General features: G+C 39.9%; 2 protein-coding genes and 1 non-coding gene across 4 annotated transcripts in view; all 3 read left to right on the top strand.

Moving 5' to 3' along the window:
• Window positions 1-56: 56 nt before the first annotated feature.
• Window positions 57-129, top strand: trnar-acg (transfer RNA arginine (anticodon ACG)). Its single transcript has one exon. It is a non-coding gene; the product is annotated as a tRNA-Arg (tRNA).
• Window positions 130-1,217: 1,088 nt separating this feature from the next.
• On the top strand, window positions 1,218-7,261 carry vamp3 (vesicle-associated membrane protein 3 (cellubrevin)). The gene is made up of 5 exons (XM_058055658.1): window positions 1,218-1,335; window positions 2,782-2,860; window positions 5,314-5,472; window positions 5,590-5,641; window positions 5,878-7,261. Coding segments are annotated over exons 1-5 (309 nt in total). The 5' UTR covers window positions 1,218-1,333; the 3' UTR covers window positions 5,895-7,261.
• A 365-nt stretch (window positions 7,262-7,626) lies between these two features.
• per3 (period circadian clock 3) overlaps window positions 7,627-14,582 on the top strand; it is an 18,419-nt gene continuing 11,463 nt past the window's right edge. For both annotated transcript variants that reach the window (XM_058054669.1, XM_058054668.1), the window contains exons 1-4: window positions 7,627-7,792; window positions 13,241-13,605; window positions 13,684-13,844; window positions 13,940-14,058. In XM_058054669.1, the coding sequence (XP_057910652.1) occupies window positions 13,340-13,605; window positions 13,684-13,844; window positions 13,940-14,058 (546 nt within the window). In that variant the 5' untranslated portion in view covers window positions 7,627-7,792; window positions 13,241-13,339. The remainder of the gene's footprint in view (window positions 7,793-13,240; window positions 13,606-13,683; window positions 13,845-13,939; window positions 14,059-14,582) is intronic.

Genomic DNA, 14,582 nt, shown 5'->3' with positions numbered 1-14,582 from the left:
GTATTCAGAGAATCAGCCAATAGTCAAATAGAGCATTGAGTTATGTATACTTCAACGGGCCAGTGGCGCAATGGATAACGCGTCTGACTACGGATCAGAAGATTCTAGGTTCGACTCCTGGCTGGCTCGATTTTTTTATGACGTGTCTGTGAAAAGGGACATGCAGTAAATGTTTACTTGGTCCTGGTCCGATGTTGGTCACATAAGGGACGGTTTGCTTCGGTTGTTTCTCTTAATGTTCCATTTTGTAATCTGTTCCTCTCCTGTATGGTTGAATATCCAAACCACACGGTAATGAAAGTTCACAGAACAGACTTAATTATTGTTTAAAACAAAATAAAATAAAACCACAAAGTTAAGTAATTTAATATACTACCCAACCTTCTTACTTGTCATAGCAGTCCCACCCATATCCTGTAGATGGCAGCACTTCATTAAAAATGCACAAATTGCAGCATAAAGATTTGTGGATGATGGGCAAAATTCCCCCACAAAAAGGGCAGTTTTATTTTAAGTCAGTCATTTGCAGTAACAAGTTTGATGGAATGAAGAAGTAAGTGAAATATATTACATGTTGGAATGAATCTTAATGTGTTATATTATTTTAAACTACCGAGCTAATGCATAAAATCCGTGATCCAATATCCAACTATGCGTGTGTGGAAAATATATTTGTTGAGGCCATAGGAACTATTCTTTCTTGAAAAGTATTATACCGTATAAAGTGCAGTGTAACAATTTAGTTTCGTTCCCACGTCACATGCTGATCACGGGGTTTATACCCACGTGTCTCAATTTAACATACAATTTAATTTAAAATGTTTTAAAGCGTCATTAGGTTTAATTTAGCTAAACAACCATTGTTATATGACACTTGTGTTATTGTTATTGCCTTTAATATTTTCCACGTAGCGGAAGAGCGTCATCTGGTTTGTGTTGCATTCAAGTACTTCTTGTGAAATTAAACTCCACACAAACACAGTACAACTTTATATGCATTCTGGTAGTATACACATTCATAAAATAACACATTTGCTGTGTATGATACATGCACTAACTGGGTGTCACAGCACAAAAACAAACTAGCTATGCCTATGTTATACATTTCGGACAATTCTGTTTTTTGTTTTTACATTGTCCCCAGTATATAGTTACTGGTTAAACTACTTTATTCAGGCAATCTGAGTGGGCTTTTTTTTTAAAAGAGTAACTGCTGGAAACTTCGAAGCTGCGATTCCCCGGTTGAACTGTAATGCATCATAACTGTTACGGGTTGGAACTCTCCATAGACGAAGACACATCCGGTGTACGATAAAGAAACTTTCACTTCACAATGTAAGTGTGTATAGTTATGTATGTGCACACAATATGAATGTCTGGGGGGTTTGTGGGGGTTAAACATTTGTTAGAGCACCCCACGACTTGGTCGCTGAAAAACTGAAGAAAGCATACGCCCCAAACTTAGCTGTTAGCATGCAACAAGTGCTCGTATGTTAAACCTAGCTAGTTCCTGTATGCTTGTGGCACGTTAGCTGTTGTGAACTATCTACTTTATTACTCTCTTAAACTTCTTTTTTTATTATTATTGCTGAAATGACGTCTGACACACGATACACGACACGATACACTTTTCGTTCGTGTTGTTGTTAGCGACGCCGAGGAGCTAACCTAGCTGTTAGCTTTCCTGGTCTCGTCTCTGATTTAGTTTGTTGAGCATAAATTCATTTATTGCGGTTAAAATCATAACTTTATTTGATTTCGAAGTCAGACACATATTATAACCCCTAATTTTGCATGCTAGAAATAATGTACAATGGTCAGATGCTTCAAAACAGATGAAGAATATGTTTATACATTGACTGACAGCTCTGTGACAACTACTATTCAAACCCTCATCCAGAGTTCCATGTTATATACATTGTAAATATACAGCTAGTTAAACAGGTTAGCTATGGTAGGTAATTGTTTCCCCTTAGGGCCTCTCTTTTGCTTTTTTTGGCTTCAGTTACCGGAAAATTATCTTATTTTTGTGTAGTCATACTTACTAATTGCAAGTGTTCAACGTCCATGTTTTTTCTTTTGCTTTCTTGTTCATTTTTGTGTAATAATATGCCTTTATTCTCATAATATTTTGACCTTATAATCATCAGATTATAACTCCTACCCAACCTAATTTTTCCAAAGTTGCAACTTTCTTTGTTTAGTTTGTTTCTCATTATATTACGCCTTCTTTGGAATGACATATTTTTGCCTTTTAATATTTAAACTTTATGCTGTATTTCTCTTAACATTACGACTTAATATTTCACCTTCATGCTTGTAAAGTTACTGTTTTTTTCCATTAGTCATACTTTTAGAAATTGCAGAGGTGCAACAAAAAAACTGTCCGCATCTGGATTAGCATTATTTTTATTTTCACGTGTCGGGTGTTCTCAAGGCCTTGAATTTCCAGTCATTTGTAGTGTTGTTTCTGTGCAAAATGACATACACTACAAACACTTTGCATGCATGTACGTGATATTGGTTGTATGTTGCCCTTACCAGTGAGTCTACAATGAATGTTCATACAACAAAATTTCACTTTCGGTTAAATAATTGGTGCGCCCATGCACAAGCACATTGTAACCCCGTCATTAAGTCATCTAGACTTACGAGAAGTGGAATTATGTAAATATGCGAGTCATTACAACAAAATCTCAGGAGAATGCCGACTTGGGTGAGTCCTTTCTGTCGAAGTATTCAGCTATATTCAGTCTCACGAATTTTCCCATGTCTTTCCAGGTCAGGCTCAGTTCCAGAAGGTGCCGGTGGAGCGTCTAGCAACAGGCGTTTGCAGCAAACCCAGGCCCAGGTTGATGAGGTACAGTAACTCTTGCTTATTGGTCGGCAAATATAAACAAAACAGTGCAAAATGGTGCACAGAGTTGACAGTGTTGCCGGCTACATTGCAAAAACATGTGAACACAGGCGACTTCTGTGTTGAGCTCATGTCTCACACAGGTACACTCATGGTTCAATTGTGAATGACACCTCTCAGGATGAAATGAATGGAAAAAATTGTCTAAAAAGATGAATGAAAAATGAATATCTTATTATCATTACAGGTATATTCATTATACAACAACTTAACACTTAAAAAGTAACTACAAAATTTACAATACAATCATCAATATGTTTTTCAATTAAAAAAAAAACAATTTAATGTTTTCCCATAATGCATTTTGTCTGACCAAAGCATTTTTTGAAGGACAAGCATCATAGAAGACGGAGGCACTGCAATGCTGCCCACAGTCCAGAGGGAGACTGATATCATTGCAGCGCCCCGGCACGCCCCAATGAAATGGTTTCCAGGCCGTAAGAAGTTAAAATAGCTGTTATTAATTTTTAACTCATATCGGTACTTGTATATTTCCTAGCTACTTTTTTGAGTGTTAAGTTGCTGGATGATGAATTTAGTTGGGTTTTTTTTTTGGGAGATGACAGAAGTCGCACTGTTCTATTCAGTAATGAGCACCAGCAATTTCCAATGAGTTGACAAGCTCGTCGTGGGTTCACTTGGGGCTTGTGATGGTCTCCTGCCAAAGAAAGAGCTACTGTTTTACTGATTAGCTACAGCATTTAAATGGTTAGAAGTAGTTATGAAGTAACATTGTCATAAAATAACATTGCTGAATAAGACGCCAGGGTTCAAAGTTGAAAAAAACATGTATGTTTATGTTTGGGGCAAATGACGTCAGTCCAAAGCCTGTATTGATCAGCCTGCTCTCTCTCTTTTCCTCCCTCTCTCGTCCTCTCTCTCTTTTCCTCCCTCTCTCATCCTCTCTCTCTCCCTCACTGTCTTAGGCACACTATGAGTCATTGTTTCTTGATGTGTGTCTCAGAGAATTGCATAACATCGCTGTTATGAATCACCACTTTGAGAAAATAGTTGCTGTCAAACAAGCTTCACATGTCGGTACACATGCCTGACGATATCGGGTTCCAGAATATGGCTGCAAAATGAGAAATTCCATACGTCCCATTTGCATTCACCCTGCTCAACCAGAAGAGAGAGGAGAAATCTTTAATTTCTCCTTTTTTCCTGCTGATATTAGCTCCTCCTTCACAGAACCTCACCTCCAGCATGTCCACATAGACACGCCAATTGGTTACTGGAAGTTTATATAATCTCCGTCCATGGTTATGTAACACTCGCACACCCCTCTACACCCTCCTGCTCCGTCTGAGGGGAGTGGCTGTAGTATGGTTTGTGGATCAGTGGAACATGTGGGGGGGTCTGTGTGTAATTTCTGATGATACCGTCTGGACACACACACACACACACACACACCTGGCTCATACTACAGTGTTGTTATGACCAGGTTTGTTCTTGTTGTACATTTCATAACATCTCATTTCCAAGAGCCTAAAATGATCATTATGAAGTATGTTAGCGCTGCGACTACAAATGGATGATTAATCGATAATCCAATTAATCAACAACTATTTTGGGATTGAATTACGTTTTTTAATGTAAAAAAAAGTATAGTATTTTCTGATTTCAGCAGGTGATTTAATTGACGAGGTTCTTCCCCGCAAACCGAAGGAGGTTTTGGTTATTGAAATCACCTGCTTTCATGACCGACTTGAAAGATAACCTGCAGTGTCTCAGCCCGAGATGGCACGAGTTTGGATACCCCTGGTCTAGGTTCTAACCCACGGGTGGGCAAACTTTTTGACTCGTGGGCCGCATTGAGTTAACAAAAATTGTTCGGGGCGCCCGGAAAATATATTTAACACACACAATATTTTACGCTTATAATTCTATTCTAACATTCTGCATTGAATTAGTTGTCTAATTTATTTGTAAAAGTGTCATACTATCAGCTGTGTGTCCCTTTTTTCAGGAGCACTTTAAACATCAGACCACATCAAATTACGAAATTGAATTTTACTTTTTTGTGTGTTTTTTTTTTAATCCGACTTGCAAGTCATGTTGCCAGCTTGCATGTTAAAAGTTGAGATACTGAGAAAGCAACTGGCGGGCCGGATTCAAACGCTTGGTGGGCCGCATGTGGCCCCCGGGCCGTAGTTTGCCCACCCCTGTTCTAACCAATTACTCAGTGGAAATAACAAGCTTCAGATCAACCACCTAAGAAAATAATCATTAGTTCCAACCTTAACGGTTGTTGTCATTACGCTATTCGTCCTGGGAAACGCGTTCGGTTCTACACATACGCTAGACCCACTTCACTTCCTCCTTTAGCAAACGTTTACGACAGCGCTTCTGCGATGTTTTTTTTTAACTCGTCAGGTGTTGTGTTTTACGAGCAGGTGGTGGACATAATGCGTGTCAATGTGGACAAAGTCCTGGAGCGTGACCAGAAGTTGTCTGAATTGGACGACCGAGCAGATGCACTCCAGGCTGGCGCCTCCCAGTTTGAGACCAGCGCCGCCAAGCTCAAAAGGAAGTACTGGTGGAAGAACTGCAAGGTACCTGAACACACCGTTGAAATGCTACATCGATATGCCCGCTGGGCATCATAAGGAATAAAGCGCTTCACAGTTGACCAACTGTTTTTAAATGCGGTGGGTAATGTTGCCTTTCAGATGTGGGCCATCCTGATAGCTGTCCTGCTCATCATTGTGGTCATCATTATCAGTAAGTAGCACATAAACTCAAGTTGTCCGTGAAAGTTTGTTTGCATATCTTATAACTTCTCTAATGGTTTATTGATATGATGCAATTTAATAGATGCGTGTTTTTATAGTAACCTTAAGATTTTCATCACATCTTAGCCAACATAATGTTCTTCCACAGTGAATCCATACTTCACAATAATATCTTGTAGAACCTGTTTTTCATCAAATTTTCCCATTGTACTTTTTCATTTTCAGTTTGGTCAAGATCATAAAACACCACCAAGAACAGGATGAAGGAATTGGAGATTAGCAACATGCGTCATAGATGTTTTAGAGGCAGAGGTCACATGATCACTGCCTTCTTTTTTTTTTTTTTTTCACGTTTTCTCCTGGTGGGCGGCGGGGGGCTTCCTCTGTCATCATCTGTTTGTTGTTCACACGCCTACGTGCCTCAGTAAAGGGTAATATTTCATTAGTGGTCGTACGGATATTGGCACACCGCATCAGATTTGGTGTCGTACCACCTACCAAAGACACATACACAGCTAATTAACTCAATTCAAAGTCAAGCAGTGTCACATGACGAGTTGCCTCTACTCCAGTTCATGTGAAATTGTCATTTTTATGGTAAGATCCCAAACTTGCCAATCATAGGATAAGAAATGTGATTGATGTATAGTAGTGAACGCTTGTTTGTTTTTATGTTCATTAGCCCACAAAGTGCGTGTGTGTGTGTGCCAAGCTCAGATGTGCCTTTAGCAATACTGACAGTTTTCATTGAAACAGTTACGGTGGCTATCACCTGAATCGTTCCGATGAGGGTACACCGACTATATTTATATCTTCTTTCCAATTTCAGAAGCAGAGCTACAGAGCTGTCGGATTTGATAACGCGACCTAATGCCTTAACTTATTTATACACGTGGCTCAGTGCTTATATACTTGTATTTTGCAGACCTTCCATTTAGGTAGATAAAAATATATACTTTAGGTATTCATTTAGGAAAATTTCAGGTGGACTGAAATTTTATTGCAAATGCGAGAAAGCGCGTCGGCGTCTTCACGTCAAGAAGATGCGGCGTCCAGTGCTTTCATTGAAACAAGTGCCTCAATTCTCAGGCCAACAGAAAAAGTGTTTGCCTTTATGAAGTATTTTGTCTATTAAAAAAAGATAATTAACTTTAGACAAATGCCACCATAGATGTCTGCACTTCATCAAATAGAAAGTGCCTTTGTTGCTTCTGCAATGGGATAATTTAGGATGTATCTGTGCCGTGATCTACGGAATACACGGCACCAGATGGGGGACAGTAGTGCCTTCTAAATCCACCCAAGTATACCGTGCAGCTGTCGTGCTTACCTTCATTAATAGTGTATGTATCTAATCTCGGTCAAGTGCATTCGTATGGAGATGCCATTTTATTAAGCATTTAGCTATTTTTTGAAACTAATTCTGTAGAAATAATCTTACAAGGTTTTTTTTTGTGTGTGTCCACTTCTGCCAAGCATTGTACTGTAGCTGTTTGAATTTGTATTAAAATGTAGTTGGGAAATGACAGTGTGAGAATTACACACGTTTGTACTGTGCCAACACTGGATAATTGCATACCCTGCTGTTGCTTCTGTCTAAATAAAATTAGAAAAAGACTGTTTCATTACGTTTATTGCATTGCCAAGTATTGTGAATGTGGTTGAATGCCATCATTTTATTTGATGAGCTCAGCTGTGACTTTTTCAAGCACTTTGTGAGCGTCACAGATGTATAAACGGTGTCAGCTCCGTTTCAGTGTTTATTCCTTCTATGACGAAGAGGTTGATGGAGCGGCCCGTGGTGGCTTGCGCATGCGCAGTCCACACTTTGCGCTTTGTGGTCCCTCTGTTGTGTAACATGGGGAGCCACGTGAACCATGACAGACGCTAATTCTGAACACGCCCACTATGTACAAACGGTCCATTCACAGTACATATGCAAATACGATGTGACCAATCACAGTGTAGTGGGCGTCGCCACACGGAACCGGACTCACGTTGCACAAATGTGTCAAGCGCTCCGGAATACTGGGCAACTTAGCTTCGTAACTGGGATTTAATTAAACACAGTTTCTTTACAACCAGACGATTCATTCACATGAAAATTAACTGAAGAGGAGACACGCGTGCTGTGTAAAAGGTAAATATTTCACTTCAAGGCGATTGTTGTATGTTTTTGGCAATCGTGTTTAACTAGCTATGCTAGCTAGCTACGTCGCGGAGTGTACCAACCACACATAACTATGGACGTAAACAAATTAAATATTTTGAGTGTTCCCTAAATCCCACTTCTGAGTAATATTCTTCGCAATTGTGAAACAGTTTCCTTCCAATTTAAAGGTGTCCTTGCTACAGTTGGCTTTAGCGTGTAGCCGATAAGTCGCGAACGTTGAATTCACGTCTGCCATAACGCAGTGTCTCAAAGCGAGTGGCTGTTGTGCTGCTATTAAACCTTCGGAGCCGATAATCTATACTTAGCGTTGGCAACACGCACAGAAATAATTTTAACTTCCAAGCTTGCCGAGAAACCGTCACATAACGTTTCCTAGTGCACGCCGTTTTTCCATTTTACACCGCGTATGGCCTCTATTGTGCCTTTTCGTTGTTGAGCTCTTCTCGATGCGTCTAAAATGTAATTACAGCGGATGCAGTTGTAAACACATCTATTAGTAATTACATCTAATTATCCGGTGAACTGGAGCGAAACTTATGTTATGAGGCAGTGACAAGCTTTCTTGAGGTCAGTAGGTTCATGTGGGGAAGGTGCAGTGAACCTTCGTGGGGTTAAAGTATGTTTTCAGTCAGCCTATATAGTACAATGTTTTCCATTCTTAAAAACACTACATTTCTAATATTCACAATCCCGTTTTTTTCTGTATTTAGACTTCCTGTTGCTTTTGTTGTGTTCATGCAACATCAAATGCATTTTGTGTTTGAGTCCATCCTACCTAAAGTAGTTTACATATTATTCAATATGTGCCAAATCCGTTCCTTTGAAACAGTGCCCGAGTGCCCAATCCGGTACTTTAAAAACATAAAAATTGTGTCATTCATTTTTATTTTTATGCAATTCTGTGAAATGCAATCTAAGTATAACGAAGTTAAAAATCCACCAGTGTCAAAATAAACTCACAACAAATTGTTGCAATTGCCGCAGCAAAACCACCAGTATTACAGACCACATGGAATGTATGGCGAAGGAAAAAAATCTCAAGATTTTACAGTACTTTAAAAGCATACATACTGCAGGTCACGCCCCATGCAACACACACCATGCATATTGTCAGCTAACAATAGTGATTTGGCAAAGTTTAGCTCCCAATGTTAGCCGCCATTGAATTTATGGCCTATCAAAGACAGCTTTCATGTATGTGCTTCCACTACGGACGCCATTTATCTTATTTGAATTGAATTAAGTCGCTTACACAAGTTCACTTTCACAACAAATACCACCTTCAAGCACTTGTTGAAGGTGGCCGAGTGTGTATCTTTTGTGTAAACCAAAGTTTTTGGGGGAGATTAGAGCTAGATGTTCACGGTCGAAAAAAAACTAACGTCAACCAAAACGACGTCACGACAGTTGACTTGGCGGTAACCGTACCTCATTTTTGTCAACTATTAATACCGATATCTGTACAGTTTTTCAGTGTACTTCCTCCAGAATAATCGCTACAGAGAGAGCATGTCTGTTTTTTCGCCTCCATCGATAGTTATTGACCATCAAATGTGGTCGACCTGCTGCATTGCGTAATAGGAGTCTCTGAGTGGCATTAGATGTTTCACTTGTATGATTAAATGTTGTACATTGAGGGATTACGCATAACTCTGCTTGGCCTTCACTGCATAAGCACACATATTTAATATTTGGCTTTGAAGGCAAGATCACATCAGACCGTCACAATTAAAGAAAGACGCGTTTTATAGTGTTTTATCCCAAGCAAGAGGAAAGAAACTAAGATCAGATGTCTTCCACATTTCCAAAGTGAGCTTTCTGATTATGTAATCCTGCGGCGACAGCGCAGGATATTTTCATATTTTCACTGGCTTCTGAGTATGTTATTTGTCGCACAGATATAAATGCTATTACACCGACAACCTTGATTAGACATTAGATATTATTATTAGAACGCTGACTAGCATGTGGGAGATTAATTCATTCATTTTCTACCGCTTATCCTCACGAGGGTCGCAGGGGTGCTGGAGCCTATCCCAGCTGTCTTAAGATAGCATGTTTTTGGAATGTGTGAGGAAACCGGAGTCCCCGGGGGAAAACCCACGACCGCATGTGGGAGATGTTTATAGGTAATGCCAGTAAGTATCGGTCATGATGCAAGCAACGTTATTTTTACTTGTTTTATTTACACTTTTGTCACTTTTGTTTATCAGACATAAGGACAGATCCGTTGCATTTGATGTCCATATTTAGGCTCATTTGTAATGGAGAGAAATAAATGAAGTAGTATAAGGGCCATTGTCATTGTCATTGTACACAGTAGCTGAAGTACAAAGTACTTATCCCACATTTATCACATGATTTGCTAATTGGCACAAGAAAACGTGCCTTTTGTTTCGGTGTTGATGGATGACTCAAGTTTCACACATTGAATAATCTGCAAAGTTACTGCCCGACTTGTCCTTGAAACGCATTTGCTTAATTACTGAGTTGAACTGCAAGCAGTTGTGCATAAGACAAAAGCAAGACCAGCCACGCCAATGCTAATCTTGGTGATATTGCATTTGCTTCATCGCACAGTGGACCATTTTCGCATAAACTCACTGTCCACGCTGTGTGACACAAATATTGCTTGAATATGTGAATTGCCAAACGCTTGTTAGGTGTGTGCCGGTGCATGTATATTATAACATTTGAAGTTCAATGTTTTTGATAAAGTCAACCCCATATACATTGGAACCTCAGTTTTCATATAATTTGTTTATCAATGAAAATTCCTGCCGGAAATATGTCTGGGTTCAATTTGTTCATTGAACATTCATACAGAACGATGAACAACTCTGTATCTGTCTCCTTCCTTCCTCCTGAAGTTCATTGCAGAGAGTGAGCCTTTTTTTTACCATAAACCTAATTATAATTATAGTATAAGTTTGATTATGACTTACAGTACATGCAGAATTAGTATCTGAGAAAATGTGACTATTGTGAAAACGTTGGCTTTGGAAATCCTTTGTGTCTCACCTTAATCAGCTAAGTGCAAAAATGGTCTCCGAGTCTGGGTCAGTAGACCACACCATCACGGGGGAAGCCTGCCGACTTTGTTGATGTCCAGGAGATATAAGTTGACACCCCTCCACCAGGAGGTTATGTCACAAAAGGTCGTTGCTAAATAATTTGGTTGCTCAGAGAGCTGCAATCCAAACGTATTCATAGAAGGTTGAGTGGAAGGGAAAAAGCGTGGGAGGAAAATGTGCACCGGCAAAAGGAACAACCACGGCTTTGGGAGGGTTGTCAAGTAAAATCAATTCAAGGATTTGGAGGAGCTTCATAGGGATCGGACTGTACCTGTCAACATTTGTAAATATGCAGTTTTTTTTCTTAAAAACGAGAGTTTTTTACGTTATTACAGGAGGGTTGACAGATATGGAGTGGACTGAGGTTGGAGTACACCACAACACACAGATGAATCCTAGACGTGGGCTACAAGTGTCACATTCCTCTTGTCAAGCCACGCCTGAACCAGAGCGTCAGAAGCTTCTTACCTGGAATGTGGAGGGGAAAAAAAAACTGGCCTTTTGCTCCGTGGCCCAAAGTCCTCTTTTCAGATGAAAGTAAATGTTGCATGTCGTTTGGAAATGGAGGTCCAAGATTCCAAGTTCGGTGTGAAGTTTCCACAATCGGTGATGATTTGGTGTTCCGCTGTCATCCGCTGGTGTTGTGTCGTCTTGTGTTTTTCTAAAGTCCACAGTCAACCAGGAACACCAGTAGACGTACTGGTAAACGTACCAGAATCTGGTTCAATGACTTGTCGTTACTACTTTTGATTGGCCAAATTCACCTGAGCCGAGCTCCATAGAACATCTATGAGGTGTTGTCAAGAGGAAGATGAACGACACCAGGGTCAACACACATGACCTGAAGGTCACTGTGGAAGCAACCTGGGCTTCATTAGACCTGACGAGATTGCCACAACACACCGATGCAGTCAGTTATTCAAAAGGAGGCTCAAGCAAGTATTGAGGTACAAAAAATGACCACGTTTAGATACATACTGTGCGTAGATCATTAGGAGATTGACATTTCACTTTACAATAATCTTTTTTTTTATTATTAATTCTAAATGTCTGAGACACTGAATTTTGGGGTTTTCATTGTCTGTGTAGCGCTTTATGTTTTGGATTTATATTTTGGCTTTATATTTTGGCTTTATATTTTGGCTTTATATTTTGGCTTTATATTTTGGCTTTATATTTTGGCTTTATATTTTGGCAATACAACAGTACATTGGCTTTTCACGTGTTTTTCAATGTTTTAGTCTCCCCTTGTTGTTGGTTTCCTGTTTATGACGAAACTGTTTGGACAATGTTAACTGTTAACTGTGAGTTGAGACCGCATCCACTTTTTCATAACACTGCTACTCTGCTATTGGTTAGAGTCACTGTTTGTGTTGCAGTCTTTCTTAAGAGACGAACAGGAAAGAAAAGAATAAATATTGTCCAAAACTACTCCAACTGTAGAGTTTAAGACCCCATTTTAGGTCTTTTAGGCTACACCCAAAAGAAAAATCACAATTATGCGAGAAAATGCCATAATGGTGCATGAATAAAATCAGATTTTTCTGCCAAGTCATAACATTTTAAGAAGAATAAAGTTGTATTTATAAAAAAAATCTATCAAGAGCATGAAAACAAAACTTAAACTTCCCAAACAAATATAAACATTGTCATACTTAATTTCATTGTATTTTGACTTTATTTTTATATCAATTTATTTTTTCTAGTAATTATATTATTATTATTATTATAGTATTTAAGTGAATATAGTGGTATAATTTAAAATACAAAGTAGTAGCCTCTAATAAGCATGAAAAGTAAAGCTGAACTAAAGTACAGTAAACCTCGGATATATCGGACTCGCATACATATATCGGAAATTCGCTCACAACGGATTTTTTATAACGGATTTCGCCTATTTCGGACAAAATCTCCAGTCCCGTTCCAATGCATTTCCATGAAATTTCCCTGGCATATATCGGATGGCCGCATCGTGGCGCTCCGATTCGCCGAATCGTGACAGGCCGCTATACGACGTCGTTTGCAGCGTTTGCAGCGTTGCCTGCGCGTCCAGGTACATTGGAAACATAGTCAAGGAAGTGCCTTTTTATAACGGATAAAATCCCATTTACGCATATACCGGATATAAATCCCATATATGCGTAAAACGGACATTTTCCGGTATACGCATATAACGGATTTCGCTTATATCGGACAAACCCAGTGGGAACAATTGAATCCGATATATCCGAGGTTTACTGTAACTTCCACAAAGGCAACCCAGCTGTTTTGTCCATTAATTGTGTTGTGATGACTTGAAATTAAAATAATTTTTTTCTTCTTTTAAATCTGCATTGCTCAGGACAACCCTGCCTCGCCAGCGTTCCGCACGGACGGAAGCACCCATCTGACATCCCCACATGGACGCCATCGCCGAGCACATGAAGACCTCTGCCGACGAATGCGATTGGATAAATTCCTACTGATGTGCGACCAAAACGAAGAGATGCCCGGTGGCGACAGCGGCCTAGAAGGGGAGGAGCCTGCGTTGACAGGAGAAGAGAGGAGGATGTCACCGGGGCTACAGAACCGAGGCGCTCAGTCCGAATGTGTCAGGGGCGAGGAGAAGGAGGATGAGGAGATGACGAGCGGGTCACATGACCTCTCCTCCTCAGACAATCACAGCCCTGGCAGCGCCACCGGATCCACATCCACCTCCACGAAGAGGTATTTGTCATTTTTACTTCTTCATATATTTGACCCAACAATGAATAAATACGCCTGTGTCTGTGACCGTGTGTGCAGCAGCGTGAACGCAGACGAGGGCAAAGGTCAGACCCACAAAGAGTTGATGTACACCGTGTCTGAAATGAAGAAGAGGCTCCCATCCGACAAACGCAGCCGCAGCAAAGCCAGCACTGTAGAGGCCTTACATTATGCCCTCAAGTGTGTTAAGCAAGTCCAAGGTAACCTCCCGCCACGATGAATTCTCCAGTTTTTTTGCGTCCGAAAGAGAAGTCGTAATGACTTTAACACCGTGTGTGCATGTTGTCGTTCGCAGCCAACAGCGAGTATTACAAACTGCTGATGCGAAACGGCCAGGACGAGAGGAGAGACGCCACCGTTTGCACTCCTGAAGAGTTGGAGAGAGTCACGTCCGAGCACAACCTCAAGAACACGGTACACACGCCAACCCCTGCCACGCGACACTTAAACGCACCACATGCTGTCTATAGCCACGTTTACATGAGACAAGTTTTTGTCTTTCCGAATGGAATCTTTCCGAAAGCAAGGTATACATGGAAAGGAATATTCCAATCGTGTGTCTACATGCGCCGCTATAATCAACCAGAATAGTCAATGGGGCATGCCCAGTAAAGCGTAAACACCAGCATCACGTGATACCGACTTCCTCGAGTTTTTCTTTCACTTGTTGGAATAACTCCGTATTGCCAGTTTTTCATTCGTCCAGTCTTTAAATTCGAAATTTGAATCAAAAAGTTCGGTGCCGATTGCTCACCTCCATTTTTTTAAATGGAAAAATAAATAAAAAATCAATAATAAAGAAAATCAATCAATCAGAAATAAATAAATAAATATAATAATAATAATAAAACTGCAAATAATAAAAACTTAAGAAACCACATATAGTTGGTGGGTAGACAAATGATTTTTTTCAGATTAAAATGAACAAAGCATTATTA

This window comes from Doryrhamphus excisus, chromosome 18, assembly GCF_030265055.1.
Source record: "Doryrhamphus excisus isolate RoL2022-K1 chromosome 18, RoL_Dexc_1.0, whole genome shotgun sequence".
Taxonomy (NCBI): domain Eukaryota; kingdom Metazoa; phylum Chordata; class Actinopteri; order Syngnathiformes; family Syngnathidae; genus Doryrhamphus; species Doryrhamphus excisus.
The sequence above is the reverse complement of the archived record's forward strand: the minus strand, read 5'-3'. Positions and strand labels throughout refer to the sequence as shown.

What these genes read in the sequence shown, in the direction of transcription:
- vamp3 (XM_058055658.1), top strand. An exon ending in CCCAGGCCCAGGTTGATGAG is followed by an intron (nt 2,861 to 5,313) that starts GTACAGTAACTC and finishes TTTTACGAGCAG; the next exon opens with GTGGTGGACATAATGCGTGT. An exon ending in ACTGGTGGAAGAACTGCAAG is followed by an intron (nt 5,473 to 5,589) that starts GTACCTGAACAC and finishes GTTGCCTTTCAG; the next exon opens with ATGTGGGCCATCCTGATAGC.